Source organism: Zalophus californianus, chromosome 5, assembly GCF_009762305.2.
Source record: "Zalophus californianus isolate mZalCal1 chromosome 5, mZalCal1.pri.v2, whole genome shotgun sequence".
Lineage (NCBI taxonomy): Eukaryota > Metazoa > Chordata > Mammalia > Carnivora > Otariidae > Zalophus > Zalophus californianus.
Genome location: NC_045599.1, coordinates 53,194,550 through 53,210,534, shown reverse-complemented (window position 1 = coordinate 53,210,534; position 15,985 = coordinate 53,194,550). Strand labels below are relative to the sequence as shown.

The following is a 15,985-nucleotide window of genomic DNA, read 5'->3' as shown; positions in this document are numbered from 1 at the left end:
TGGCTTTGGCCAGAATAATCAACAATCATCATTCCAGGACAACAACGAACACATTTCAGAACCAACAAGGACATGTGGCCTCTTCCCAAAAAAGTCTTATTAAATCATGGAAAAACCTGCCGTTACCTACCCTTGGAAAGGTTATACCAGCCTCTCTAGTTGTGCCTTATGCACAAACATGCACATCTGGCAAATAATTTTTTTACTTGCACATTCAACAATGCCTTCTGGTAGTGTAAAGAAAGTATTTCAACAAATTCTAAATTGAATTATTTTCTTGAAAACTGAAAAATACAATTAATTTTGTCTCTTTTATTCTCGAAGTACCCGGGGTGGCTAATTTAGATTAATTTGCTTCATACTTCTTAAGATTCTAAGTTACTCCTATTATCCTGGCTGCAATTCTCATTTATAAGAACTGAGATGTAGGAAAAAGAAATATTCGCCCTACCAAACAAAAAGTTCTGCGAGGTGAATGTGTTAAGTAACCACACTGTGGTAACCATTTCACAATATACATGTATCAAATCACACTGTACACCTTCAACTTCCATGTGATATGTCAGTAAACCTAGGAGGGGGCAGACAAAAAATGCTGCCCGTTTTGATAAAAGTTTTTTTTTATTGGCTTAAGTATGTAACAATTTAACTATTTTAAGTGTGGTGCTCGTGATGATGGTGATCTTTTTAGAGAGAACAATTTCTTTAGAGAGGTAAAAACAGTCCTAAAAAATTCATCAACCTTTGACTTGATGATTCATAGCAAAGCAATATTACCTACACTTGATTTTTTTTTAATTTTTGTTTTCTGACATGGATGTAAATTTTAACTGAAACTTTAATATAATTTACTCATTTAAAATGCTTACCATGTCCCCTTTGTTGGTTCGAAAACTGGCCCCAGAACAGGGAGGCCAAGGGAGGGACGGGAGAGAGACGGCCACTCCACGTTGGTGAGCGAGGGAATGCACTTCTGAGCGTGGTCTGCATCCGCCACAACACGAGATCATCTCCACACCCATGGCCCAGAATCTTGTTTATAAAGAAGCCTTAACTGGGTTCAGATGGTCTCAACACCTTCCTCTCTCAAGGCTATGTTCTTGAAATGGCTCCCCCTACAGGAACAGTGTGTGGGGGAACCTTCCAAGGAAAGGGGAGGGGATGTCCTCTCAGTGACCTCGTCCCACATCCTTCTGAAAATGCAGCCCACCTCTGAATTGTGAGCATTTATCTGTACACATCTCAAAAAATTAAACTGATTTCTGATACACAAACGCTGCCTAAATTTTTTTTTAAGATTTTATTTATTTATTTGACAGAGAGAGACACACGGCGACAGAGGGAACACAAGCAGGGGGAGTGGGAGAGGGAGAAGCAGGCTTCCCACGGAGCAGGGAGCCCGATGCGGGGCTCGATCCCAGGACCCTGGGACCATGACCTGAGCCGAAGGCAGACGCTTAACGACTGAGCCACCCAGGTGCCCCAAATGCTGCCTAAGTTGAAAATGACATACAAAGTTTGAAATATTAATTTTATTAGGAAAGCACTGGTTAGTTGTATTAGATCACATAATCAGCCACTTAATTGTAATGTGGTCTGAAGACATCAATTAAAATATGGATTTCTCATTCACTCAACAAATACGTAAGCACCTACAAGTGCTAGGGCCTGCGGCTACAGGCTAAACAGGACACCCTTGCTCTCAGAGAGCTTACATTCTAGCAGGAGGGCAATATTAAAGAAATGTTTAGGTTTCTCATAAATACATAAGACAGAGAAGAAAGTGGCTGGGGCTTTACGAGAGCACCTAGTGTCTAGCCCAGCCCAGGGAAGTCACAGAGACAAAAAGGTCAGTGTTTAAGGGAAGGTAGGATGGTACAGGCAGAGGAAACCTTGGGTGGTGGACCCTAAGGTGGGAAGGCCTCTACAGGCTCAAGGAACAAGAAATCTGTAACAGCTGGAGCACCGAGCGTGAGGAAGAGTCAAGGAGATGAGGCAGAAGAGGGGATGTGATGATCACAGTCCTGGAGAGCATGAGGGGTCTGGCACTTCGACAGGGAACCAGTGAGACGGGGCAGCAAAGGAGCAGCATGACCAGATGCACACTTAGAACGGCCACCTTCATCTCACCGTGATGGGGAAGCAGTACTAGCTACGACTGGATGCAGGGAGACCACTCGTAAAGCCCGTGGGGGTGAAAGACGGAAATAATGGGGAATCCAAAGGGCAGGAGGGAAAGTCAACAGCCCTTGATGACTGAGTCCGAGGTTCCCATAATCCCAACCGTGCAGACGTCCAGTAGACCCGTTAGATACACGGGTCTGGAGCTCAGGAAGAACAGCCTCGACGCAGGAATCATCCACATTCAGATGGCCACCGAAGCCATAAGGCCTGAAATGACCCAGCGGGAAGAAACCAAACCATGAGAAACGCCTACACTTAAGAATGAGGAGAGGGCCAGGGGCTGGGGGAGAGGGAATGGGAAGCGGCTATTCATAACAGAGTTTCAGTTTGGAATGATGAAAAGTTCTGGAGCTGGGTGGTGGCCATGGTTGCACGACCGTGTGAATGGACTTCATGCCGCAGAACTGTGCAGCTAAAAATGGTTAAAATGGTACATTTTATGTTATATATATTTTACCACAGTTTTTCAAAAAGAATGAGGAGACACCTCCATGTTACTTTTGTATCTTTCAGAATCAGAATCTATTCATGTTTTACTAATGAGAAATCAGAACAAATGGTGAAGGGAGTGGGAGAGAAATGCGTAGAGGAACAGAGCCTGACAAAGGAGACGGAACAAGAGGGGCCAAAGAGGTTGGTGGAAAACCTAGAGTTACAGTCTGGAAGCTAAGGATAGCACTGCTAGGAACAAGTGTCTGACTGCTCTTAATGCCGCAGGAAATTCAGTCTCGCAACATCGAGAAAGAACCCACTGGCTTCAGCAACATGGAGGCCAACCTTGGAGAGGGCTGTTGGCAGTGGAAGCCGATGAGTAGGATGAAGAGAGAATGGGGAGGAAACAGAGCCCCGAGTGCAGACAGCAACAAGTCTGACTGTTACAGGAAGGAGCAGGGTGGTGGCTGAAAGGCAAAGTTAATAGATGCTTTTCAAAATTATGTGTGTTAAAATAGCATCGTGCATAATCAGCAAAGCAATCATTTCGGTGGAAAAACAACTTTCTGTGAATAATCTCAATCATACCTGGGATTTATAGGTTATGGAACTTTTCATACTACACGTGGGTTAGAAAGGCTAACTGTAAGTTATTCTCTTCATTTTATGGGCGGTAAAGTGGAGCCACAGAAAAATTTCTCTAAGAAGATGGACAAGGAATTGAAGTTCATCAAATAAATATCTTCACTGATTTTTTTTTTAAGGTAGAAAAGTACAATGCACTGTGTTGAGGATTTTAGTGTAATAGCCACATGTTGGAAAAGCCTAAAGTTTTAAGGCTACCAGTACATTAATTTTTGGTACATGTCCCATGGAAGACGCCTTATATTCCAGTTACATCCTGAAGATGCCAAAGTCAGTCTTCTGGATTGGTGCGTTGAGGGCCGCACTAAGACTGAGACCCAGCACCAGTCTGGTGTCCACTGGATCAATAATCCCATCATCCCACAGCCTGATAAAAGAACAAAACATCAGTTATTAGGATTCCATCACCGAACAACCATTTACACAATTTATGTCCAGAAACGCTGAGGTTTTTCCTCAGGTCCTAGAGGGACTGACTGATGAGCTTCTGCACGCTACATTCTCACAACCAAAACCACATTCAAAGGAGGGGAAAAGAGAGAAAGAAAAACGACAGGACTTTCATCCCAGGCCCTCACAGAATGTCAGAGTGAGCTTATGGCTTTGGGAACTGCTTCAAGAAACCTCAGAATAATCCTTGATTTCAACATATTTTTATGTATTTCAGGAAAATGTTTCCTGTTCCTCTTCTGCCCACATCCAAATGTACAAGTTGATGTGTCCCTGTTATTAATATGGAGAGAGGCCCATGAACCCAGGTAATAATCTCAAACCAAAGTCTCTACCGGAAAAGGTGTATTCCCCCAAACTCCCAAACTTTCAAGGAACGATGACAATTACGGAAGACACTTCACTACATTTGGTTAATAAAATACCTTCAATATAAGCTCTTTATTTTTTGCTAAAATAGGCAAATAAGTAATTGCTTTAAGCTGCCTACAAAAGAAACTCTGAAGTAGGAATGTGTTTGCTTTTCACTGACAACCTCAATTTTATAAAGAAAAACGAATGAGAAATACTGTTTTTTAAAGGTCATTAGTAGGTGGCAGTTTGGCTTTCTTCAAACAAACTGCCTTCGGTATCTGGACAACAGCATCAATTATTAAACCATACTTACATCAACAGGCCATGAATCAAATCTTTGCTCATAAAACATTCATAACAGGGACCCTGACGTATCAACAGCCAATAAGGAAAGGCCACTCTTGTCACACGTAACCAGGTCAATTGATTACACTCCCTTCTGAAGCCTACAGCAGCGAGCTGTATCCAGCGAGCACGGCAAAGCCAGAGCCCCTTTGTGATGGTCATGAAAATGACCATTCCAGGTAAGAGGCCCTGATCAAATGCCTGAAAAAGTTCTGATTGTAAAAAGAAGTGAGCAGAAGAAAACAGGCAGGCTGCACCTCTAAGATGAGGGATTAGGAGAAACACAGGTTACAGCAGTGAATAATGAAAGAGCTCTCTGAAAAGACAGGTCCAACCGTGGCAGAGCCGAAACAGACCACAGAAGTTTACTGTTAAGCTGAGATTTACTAAACCTGAGGAAGGGACCATAAATTGGCTTGAAAATCCTTTCATCTTTCAAAGAAAATTGCTGTCCCCCTGCCACCAAGTGTTTCAACAGGAGGGTTAAGCATTCTCAGATTAACAGAAAAACCTTGGTGTCTTACAATATTTATTTCCAAAGATAAATCTATCTGGGCCATTTGCTCTCCTGCCTTGAGTACAGTCCATTAAAATACTACTACTAATGTAAGCATGAAAATAATAAGGGATTCAGCCTTTCTCAAAAGATGACTTAGCCAGGGCTGGAAAACTTATTCATGGCTCACACAAGATACACTATTTTTCAAAGTTTAATTTCACCTGTCCTTGTGAATTTCACTCAAAATCTTACGGAGAAACAAAAAGCTGTAGGGGAGCTTACAATTTATTATCTTCTCTTGAGCCTTTTTTTTAGGGTTTTTTATTTCCTCTTTGCTTTTACTGGCTACTATAGAAGTCTGTTTAAGTGATGGTAAACAAGAACATATTTAGGTCTCAAAGACTATAAAATACGTTGCTCTTACTAAATGAATCAATGACCCACAACGAAATATACCTGCGAATTTGCTGGCGAAAATACGTATGAACAAGAAGAGAAATGGGCCTTTTAAAGATGCCAAATGGTGTTATTTTCATTCTGAAATTAAATATGCTCTTGAAAATAAGTCTGTTCAGCCCTTGTACCCCCAGTGCTAGGAGCAGCGCCTGCCACAAAAGTTGTGTTCAGATGACTGAATGAATTCTAATTTATTTTCTTTTCTCCTTCCTCTCCAGCTTACCTTCACCAGTAAATGACATAAATCACAGCATAACCTAATTTTGAAAGACACAAATAGCTATTTTCTTTATTCCATCTGCCCAAGGGATAAGATGAAGATAGGAAGCTTAGATTATTCTTCCGAATGAAGGACATTAAAGTTGCTGAAAACAGAGATCTTAATGCACACACACCAGCCAGCCTCCAGCCCGGGCAGGCCATGATAATTTATTACCTCATTAAGCGGTGTAAGAAACAAACAGAACCAAGAGCTGCAATGGCATGTGGGGTGATTACTTGGTGTTGACACCCAGACCCTGGCTGTGAGCAATCACCTTCTGAATGCACAAGCACGCTTGTTAGGAAGTGCCCACCAGTGTCCAGCCAATCTCGTGAGTAAAATGGGTAAACACGAAAGAATCAAAGAGTGATAGGGCAGGAATCCCCATGTTGAAGAAAAACATTATAAAAGAACGAATTCCTAAAAAAAACACAGCCAGGATAACTCTTAACTCTTAAACTTTTCAGCCCCTGTAGGCCCAGACACCTCACCTGTAAGTGGGACAAGGAAGGAGGAGGGAGGGTTGCAGAATCAGACCAATGGTGGTGGGTGCACAGCCCAGCCTGGGAGAAGGGGGTGGTGTTTCAGCAGACATTCCCATTATAGACGGAACGATACGAAATTAAGTGCGTCCAACCGTTCCTTTGTGGTTCCCATGAAGGCTGGACCAACCCAACTGTCCAGATCTCTGGAAAGCTGCCGCCCTGACAGCCCAGATGCACCCATCAGGGAGGTGGTTATTCCTTGGCTCCCACCTTGCACTGGAGTAGTAAGGGTCTCCTTCCTCTTCAAACCTCTTAATGATGGGCTCTTTTAAGGCTGCTTCGTCAGCACTGGAGAACTGAAAGAAAAAGGCCCACGAGTCAGTCCACTGCAATAAGAGAACAGATCCACTCAAGAGAACCTCAAGAAAAAAGGGGCAAGCATTTCACGAGTAATGATGTTACAACCAACATCTGCACAGCGATATATAGAGATTACAAGTGACGCTTTCACACACAAGATCTCACCTGAGACCTGAGTGCCATCAGTGCATCATTACATCTCCCTTATCAGAGACAACATCCTGAAGCTGTTTAGTGTAAATTTCAGAACCAAGGGTATCACATATTCTAGCAGGCTCCAACAGTGGATGTGACTTATACAGTGTAGTTAGAGGGCAACCTTACATTTAGCAGCTTCTGTTGAAAGTGGACAAGTAGGGAATTTTCATTCAAAAGGGCCAAATTCAAAAAATTTTAAAGCTTAAAGGGGTAAAACAACAACCACAACTTGAATAAGTTCAAACAGCTGAGAGAGATTTTTCCCTAATTAAAAATTTAGTGGCTTGCCCACCCGTATTGCCAGAAACAAGTGATAATTGATTCAGTTGTAAAAATCTTTATGCAAACTAATTTTGAAACCCTGAAAAATATTTTCAACTTAAAAAGTATTTCACACCAAAAACAAATGATAAATGATAAATAAATCCAACCTTCTTTTATGTACATTCATAGTTTAATATAATTTTATGTCAAGAATTTGGAGGGAGAACCACTAAAATCCTGTACTTTCCTTTCATATATAAAAAGAGACAGATCTATAGATTTGTATGTCAAATTAATCAAACAACAACTATCTAATAAGAGACTACTGAGCTACGGTTTAAGATAAGTCTTCAAAATATCACGTAGAGGGGCGCCTGGCTGGCTCAGCTGCTTAAGCATCTGATTCTTGATTTTGACTCAGGTCCTGGTCTCAGGGTTGTAAGATTAAGCTCCACGTGGGGCCCCATGCTCAGCGTGGAGTCTGCTTGAGGATTCTCTCCCTCTGCCCCTCCCGACACCCACTCCCTCCCTCTCTAAATAAATAAAATCTTTAAAAAAATATGTATCAGATGGACTTTATACCCCCACCATCACACACACACACACACACACAAATAAACCTTTCATTTTGCTTCGATACTAATCAGTACTGAAGTGAATATGAAACCTAATTTTAAGTGTGCAGAGTTCCTGCTGCTTAGAAAAGACAACTGAGGACGTGGGGCATGTTTGGGATGCATTCAGGGAGCTAGGGCCCACCCTCCATGCTTATCTTATCCCCATCCCACCACTAGACAGTTGACCAGATGACCCCTAAATAGCAGGAATGAGAACCTTCAAGGCAAGGCCTCCTCCACGTTATGCCCTGTTATGATAAAACAGCACACTTGAACAATTCCAAGAACATGCATCAATCATTTGAAGGCTTGGTGCTTACACAAAATAGCTGTAAGTTCTAACTAACAAAAATTAGTCAAGGGGCATCTGGGTGGCTCAGTCAGTTAAGCCTCCCACTCCTGATTTCGGCTCAGGTCATGATCTCAGGGTCATAGAATCGAGCCCTGAATCGGACTCCACACTCAGCATGGAACCTACTGAGATTCTCTCTCCCTCTGCCCCATCACCACCACTGCGCTGCTCCCCACCACCCACTCATGCACGTGGGTGCTCTCTCAAAAAAAAAAATTAATGCAAAACTTCAAAAGAATCTCTGAGACACAAACAAAAGAATCCACTTTAAAAACCTGCAGTGAAGAACCTGCCTTAATAAATTACCTTGTTGTTCACTCAACCCTTAGACTGTGTGTTGTCAGCCCCCAGAATGTCAGCTCAAGGGGCAAGAACCACATTTTCTGAGTCATGTAAATTTTCTAAGGTGCTCGGGAGCACACTGTACCCTGTGGAGTCCTCAGTACCTTTTGTTTGATGTTGCTGACGAGACCTAAATAATAATCCCTTAAAGTACCTCCTATTAACATGCAGCAAAACTAAAAGCAGCCCCTTGTTGATTTGCCTTTCATCAAGCTGCCAGTGACCTCTCCATTTTCCTTCATTTATCCATGCACAGGATAATGTTACTCATTTCTCAATTAGATGACTGCGCCCTCCCACTCAAAGACAATCTAAGACAGAAACTGAAAAAACAAAATTCTGCTGCTTTCAGTTATAAAATCAAAGAAGTAAATCACATTTCTTTAAATCTCACTAATGGCAAATGACTAAGAGCCAAACATCTTTATGCCTCAGGCACTCACAGGCACAGTTTCTAAAGAGTTTTCTTGGAGATTCAGAAAAATTACAAGAAGGGACCTCAAATAAAGTGGCTCTAAGAAGAGAGACAGAGCATATGTAAGTCGATATTTCTTAAAGTCAGCATCTTCTAAATGAAGCCAGGCCCTGGGGTGAGACCCTGACCCATGAACACTGAGAGGTTCTGAGCACGCTGCTCCCTGCCTCCAGAGTGTTCAGTGATAAAAGCCAAACCCAGAGAGGCAGAAGAAATGGCATTTACTTGTTTCCCTTCACGTGCTCTTTGGTCCTTTGCTACTGTGGCCAACACATTGGCTGCCTGCTCTCCTCCCATCACTGAGATGCGAGCATTTGGCCATAGGTAGAGGAATCTTGGGCTGTGCGGAGAGAAAAAAGAAAAAATGATGAAGTTAATTCACCGTACAACACAGCAATCTTCACAGGCCTGTTTACCTTCTAAATTAGTGGTTCTTCATTCTAGCTGTGCATTACAAAGGGGAAAACCAGGCTCGGAACACACCCCAGGCTAATCTCCAGAGGTGTGGCCTGAATGGAGTAGAATTTCTAAGTTCTCCAGGTGATTGTGATGTCTGTTCTGATCAATTTTATTTTTCATCTCATCTCAATTTACTGGGCATAAAAACATTCAAAATATCCCCTTATTATCTGTGGTCATGTCCTGTTTTCCATTCCTGATATAAAATAAGGCTTTCTGCTTTATTTTTTAGTTTTACTAGGAGATTATCAAATTTGTTAACCTTTTTTAAACAAAAACAACTCTGGGCTTCCCTGATTCTTCTATCTTTATAATGTCCTGTTTTCTATTTTTCTTGTGTTTAATATGCTGTTCTGTGAACTTCCTGAGCTGGCTCATTGATTTTCGGCCTTACTTCTTTTCCAACATATATATATATTTACGTCTACTACACACGTTCCTCAAAGCAAGACTTTAGCTGCATCACATAAGTTATGATATGTAGTATTTTTATCATCAGCCATTTCAAAATATTTCCTAATTCCCATTGTGGATTTCTTCCAAGTAGCACGTTTAGCCTTACACTTCATTTCACTCCTCCAGATGATACAAATTATGGTATCACTGACCAAGATCTGCGAATGTCATTCTGTGTTTCAAATAAACCCGTAACGAACTGACCATTTATAATTATACTTGAAGTGTGATTCTTTGTTTCAGAGAAAACCGCGACAACCACCTACCTATATGCTCTGCCACACATCCCATAGTTTCCAGCCCCGTAAGATCCCCCAATGATGACAGTTATCTTAGGCACTTTGGCACAGGCTACAGCAGCCACCATCTTGGCACCATCCTTGGCAATTCCTTCAGCTTCATATTCTCTACCAACCATAAATCCTACAAGAAAGGAAAGAAAAAAAGCCTCTGGATGATGGGATTTATGTGCAGAAGTCAATTCCAACATGGTATTTGAAGGACATCTTACCAACTCTATTTTACTACAAGGCCTCTCACTGTAATGAAATATTTATACATGAAATATATCCCCCAAAAAAGTGTGCTGTGAAAGATAAAATATAATTTTTTAATCATTTCTAAAATTTTCCTTAGAATGGTTCATCTGGATGCACACAAAGATCTTCAAGTGAGATAAGGATGCAAGAAACTTATCTTCAAGAAATTCTCTCAGAACAGCGGCTTGGTGATGAAAGAACGTGACCCGGCAAGCTAAGGAAAAAGGGCTGTGGCAAGCCCCACTGTGAGGCCTCCAGTACTCCCGGACCTGCTTCAATACAGAAACTGCTCCTTCTGAAATGCTGCTTTACACCTCTGAGGAAATAAAGATGAATGTTTCCTAGATGCTGAGAGCCCCTGCCAGTGACTCAATAGCAAGGTAGAAGAATTTTCCACAGTTACAGGATTCCTCGACTGCCTCAAGCTCCCAGCTCTGCTGAAACTGCTCTGCAGTCACTCTGGGCCTTCCGGGCCTTCCAGGCGCGTTCCTCCTCCTGTCACAGAACCCAAGTCAGGCTTCATGTGGCTCCCTGCCCACCCATCCACTCACTCACCTGACTGCCACTATTTTTGCTTTGCAAGTCCCCAGCCATGGAGTCCTCCGATTCCACTCAGTTCCTCGGAGACGCCCGAACAAGCTGCGGCTACAGCGGTACTGACAGGACAGCCCTCACCCTCGCCGGGCGCGATGGGCTTCCCTGGGACCCCTCTGAGCAGGGCCCTCACTATAGGTCACAGCGCCTCGTTCTGCCTTGTCTTAACTCCCAGAAACATTCCACAGTAGCCATCTCACGTAGCAGCCATCTTCAAGCTCTGCTCCCTCACCCGGCACCCCACCGCCTCTCTAGTCCCTAGAGATTTTTGCCTTGAAAAAGATTATGCCGCCTCACTTGTCTTTCTCCAATCCTTTCCAGCATTAAAAACAACATCACCATGCTCCCTTCCTTCCTCTACTCTCATCTCTGTGGAAGAAATCAGAGTTACTCAAAGACTGTCCCTGAGCCCTCTTCTCTTCTCTAGGGGTGCTCTCATCTCTTCCCACAGCTTTACAGAACATCTACATATTCTGAGGATGCCTACATTTTCACCTGCAGCTAACACATGTCTTCTGTGCTCAAGATTTATTCAACTGCCCTCTGCATATATGTTATCTCCATGAATGTCACCCAAGTATCTCAAATGCAAGGTTGCAAAACCAAACTCAACCTCTGCTCTCTGCCCCCAACCCAACTAAATACCAAAAAAACAAAATATCTTCCAGTAAGAAGGTTTACTTTACTAGTGGTTAAGAAACCATGAACCATTATTAGAAACAAGGTCCCTGGACTAGTGAAGTCTCAGAATCCTTTTTATTTGCCCTATTACCAGGTTTGCCACGTAGGACCCCCCTCAGGCTTCTGTGTGGATAGAATGCCTCTCAAAACTCATCTAACCAAGTATCATAAACTTAAGAGCAGCACCAGATAAAGATGTTTTAGCACCAGGACTATTTAAAGCCCTGCTGACCGCCATGAGCCAAGCTCCTTTTTTTTTTTTTGTGAAGGCTTGCCTGATTCTAACAACTATTTAAGAGCCCTCCTTCCTTTGACCCTGAGATAACCATGGATCACTTAGAAGATGGGGGGGGGGGGGGCGCGCTTTCAGCTAACCAACATATCTAAGGGCAACATACAATATAAATAATAGAATCCTAGAATTCTAAGAAAAAGAAATCTACAACCATAAAACCTTACAAATCATTTCATCCACCCTATTAAGATCATTTGTGAAACATGAAATCCAGAGAGGTGATATTGATCACACCATTCTTTGGAATCTAAACTCAAATCCCCAGGCTATTGTTCAGGATGTGCATAGACCTTTTATAATATGTCGCTTCAGGCAGAATTACCTACACAAGAAAAGATGAGGCAAAGGGTGAACCACAGCATGTGCATGAAGTCCTTTAAGGAAAACAAAGTGTTAGCTCAGAGATGATGGGTCAGACAATGCCCTCGGAGTGAGCTCAGAGTGTTCCTGGTAGGGAATGCGTGTGGACGGGGAAAGGGAAGCCATCTGACGGTGATACGGGTAACTCAGAAACTGCTTTATCCAAATATGGATAAACTTCTCATATATTTGATTCATGAAGGGTTAAGCCTTAAAGAGACTCTACACAGAGTATCCAATAGAACTTTTTGCTATGACAGAAGTGTTCTAGGTCTACACTGTCCAATACTGGAGTCATACTGGACAATGAGGCTCTGGCATAATGCAACAAGACTGATTAAGCTATTTTCTTACCAGTAATGTTTTGAAGGAACAGCAGAGGAATATTCCTTTGGCAGCATATCTGGATGAAGTGAGCCCCCTAAGAGCAAAGAAGATAATATTTTTAAAGAGGGGGTTAAGAAATCTGCATCCCTCTTGTATCCTGCAAACACCGTACTCAGGTCAGCGGTAAGAAAGAACGCCCTGTGCTTGGCTGGTAACAATACCACGGTGCGCACCCACGGCCAACAGGACATGTGACTGTGCTGGTACCGCATGCATTCTGCAGTCGCCTGTGTGATCACTGGCACACAGCTGTAGGGGTGAAGTCAATCACAAACATTCTGAACAGCAAGTGAAACTCAAGAAACGAAGAGAAGACCTGCTTGTCAGCAGGAATTCCTGAGCCTCCGCCATATGATAATTCCTTAAGTTTTCCACTTTAAAAGAAAACAGAATATAAACACTCCCAAGACAAGGATTCTCAGAGTCTTAGGCTATGTACATGTCATCCACAGCATTTATAATTCATGTATAAGAACTTTTTAAAACATTGGATTTTTGGGGTGCCTGGGTGGCTCAGTTGGTTAAGCGACTGCCTTCAGCTCAGGTCATGATCCTGGAGTCCCGCGAATGAGTCCTGCATCAGGCTCCCTGCTCAGCAGGGAGTCGGCTTCTCCCTCTGACCCTCCCCCCTCTCATGTGCTCTCTCTCTCTCTCAAATAAATAAATAAAATCTTTAAAAATAAATAAATAAATAATAAAACATTGGATTTTTTAAATAGTGCTCTAGTTGGGATGCCTGGGTGGCTCAGTGGGTTAAGCGTCTGCCTTCAGCTCAGGTCATGATCCCAGGGTCCTGGGATCGAGTCCCACATTGCGCCCCCTGCTCAGCGGGGAGCCTGCTTCTCCCTCTACCTACTGCTCCCCTTGCTTGCGCTCACGCTCTCTGACAAATAAATAAATAAAACCTTAAAAAAATAAATAAAAATAAAATAAAAATAGTGCTCTAGATAAAACAGGTTAATGTAAACCTCCATAAAAACTGTTCAAGCACTAACACACACACACACACACGTTCACATGCACGTACACATAGTGTTCTGCCTACTAAGGCATCTGGTTAAATATTTTAAAGCTTTTAAATATTTTAAAGTTTTTATGTAATAAACTTTCATTCATTACTTGACCTTCAAAGCAAATTATGTTTACATTAAAACAGAAAATTTTGAAACATGTTTAATACCACTTGCCTTTTTTGCAGATTCAGAAAAGAGAACTCCATTATTTCCAACGATACCTATAGGGTATCCAAATATTCTAGCAAATCCTCAAAAGAAAATTGAAAAAAGATTTATGTATTTCAGAGGGCTTTTAAGTCACAGCTAACAGACATAGTTATACATTCCTTAATTTCAAATCAAAGTTTAAAATGTAGAGATTTTGTCCAGGGTACAGAATAGCTCGTGTCACAGTGTTTTATTTCTAAGGTATTGGAGTCTGGGTGTTTTGCTTCCCTGAGAGTGCTCCGTGTAAAGTTGTCACTCGTCTGGTTGGTTTGGTTAGATGATGGGGTTAGGGTGTTACCCATTTGTTCGTGTAATGTATGTCTGAGTGCCCACTAGGTACCAGACAGAGGATCTTCTGAAATGGAAAGAATCACTGAGAGAGAACCCTTTAGAGGCCCATGTTTGGAGCTCTCCACTGGTTTCAGGTGACTAGCTTGCCTAAAAATGCCTGTGGCAATGACAGACCCTCAATGTAAAGGGGACAAACTCAGCAAAGGCAGCCTTGCTTTCAAAAGCAAGAACACAGTCAAGCCCGGGGGTCGTGAGTTTCCAGTAACAAACACAGCTAAGCTTAGAAGATGGACTCTCACCACCATTCCCACTCCTACTGCAGACACCCCCTGTCCATACACACAGTAAGGGAGAAGGAAGGGGAAGGAAAAGGAGGGTAACAGTATGTGAGGGAGACACCTGAGGTGACTTCAGGAGGTTTTTGTAAACCTGAAAAACTTGGCTAGAGAAAGCTTCCCAAGAGTGAACTTCAACAAGCCTACTTCAGACTCTAAATAGGTGTCAAAGACTTGGAACCCAAGAGTCAACAAACTGCGCTTGTTGAAGTGGGTCAAAGAAAGTACCCAGAACCAGGCTGTCTTCAAGCTCAAGACGCACAGGCCGTGGCTGAGACGTCTCTGGTTATGTGACACAAAGCAGGTACTTGAAAAATTAATGGATAAGAGAGAATGTCCACCTACGGATACACCAGGACACTGACCTGTTAAGAATTTGTTTTCTTTCTTTACTCTGGCCTTGTCTTGGTTTTCTTGGCCTTTCAGTCCTAAAACCCCAGCCCAAAGCCTGTGCTTTCCATCTTAAATGGCACTGCCACTTGCGGAGGCAATGCAGAGGGGTAACCGTCCCCAGAGGTCTAGCAATCCACTCAGAGTTCAGCCTCATCCCACAAAAACAGCTAGGAATCTTGCACATCTCTCAGCAGTGCCGTGCTGCCCCTAAGGTATAGCGCCCCATGAGCTATTCAGACTTTCAACCTTAGCCCGGCCTGGGGTCTCCAGGCACAGGACCTGCTAAGTAGGGCACACGCCCCAGTACAGCAGGGACACAGAGGAAGTGTCGTCACCAAATTCCTTCGGGCCAAACAGGAAAGCAAAATGTCCAAGAAACTACTAGGGCCTATATAAGGCATGTACAGAGGCAGGAGGAAACTCCTCAGAGCTGCCAGAGACACCTGATCCTCAGAAAAATCCGTCCTTCTCCCTCCCCCACCAATACTTCCACATCTCACCACTCCCCACGCCCCTCTTCCTCTTCTCACACCCCTTCTCTTTCCCCAATCTTATTTGAATTCTGGTACAGCCAAGAAGAGATAGAGGAACTACATATATCCTTAGTATTCTAGGGGATAAAGGTACCACAAGTCTTTCAGCAAGTTAAGGGGCAAATTCATAAAATCAGATGACCAAAACAGCCCATCTATCTTTGGGGAGAGAAGGAGAAACAGCTCTGACTTGTTTCAAACTGCTGCACAAGAGGTTACATCCTGAACTACTTGGTCACAAATCCTGAATATATATCAAATAAAAAGCTCTTAATCACTTAAACACCTCAATACAAAAACATAAATTCCACTCCCACTATGAACCCTTTTGTTGCTCATAAATCAAACCAGGAGAAAAGTGTTGTGATTTATCCTTAAGCCTCAACGTATATTTGCAATTTGGATTTTTGTAGTGAGTTATATCTTTTTTTACTCTGATATGTTGTCTCCAGGTTACTTACTACATTTTCTAGCTTTCATAAGACCAAATAAAATTCACAGAATTACTTCTGTCATTTGTGCAAGATAGATTATTATGGGTCTAGCATCTATGTTTCAAATACTTTTCTTCAAAAGCCTACAAACTCAACATTTCAGATGAATGAATGAACTTCTATAAACAGCCTTATTTTGTTTTTTTTCAGATTTGGTTTTCTGTCCTGTATTCTCAATCTAGTTGTTTGCATGATTTGATGTTAGACCTAGACAGAGGCTATGAG

At 42.5% G+C, this 15,985-nt stretch overlaps 1 protein-coding gene across 4 annotated transcripts in view; it reads right to left on the bottom strand.

The window, feature by feature from the left end:
* The window catches only part of MCCC2 (methylcrotonoyl-CoA carboxylase 2), a 78,983-nt gene that overhangs the window by 11,095 nt on the left and 51,903 nt on the right, over positions 1-15,985 (bottom strand). For 3 of the 4 annotated variants that reach the window (XM_027605836.2, XM_027605838.1, XM_027605839.1), the window contains 6 exons: positions 13,679-13,755; positions 12,459-12,525; positions 9,902-10,058; positions 8,946-9,060; positions 6,383-6,468; positions 1,366-3,628 (listed from right to left, as the gene is read on the bottom strand). In XM_027605836.2, coding sequence (XP_027461637.1) covers positions 3,511-3,628; positions 6,383-6,468; positions 8,946-9,060; positions 9,902-10,058; positions 12,459-12,525; positions 13,679-13,755 — 620 coding nt within the window. In that variant the 3' untranslated portion in view covers positions 1,366-3,510. Of the gene's footprint in view, positions 1-1,365; positions 3,629-6,382; positions 6,469-8,945; positions 9,061-9,901; positions 10,059-12,458; positions 12,526-13,678; positions 13,756-15,985 lie in introns of those variants that run through there. The other variant, XM_027605837.2, reaches the window with a different exon arrangement.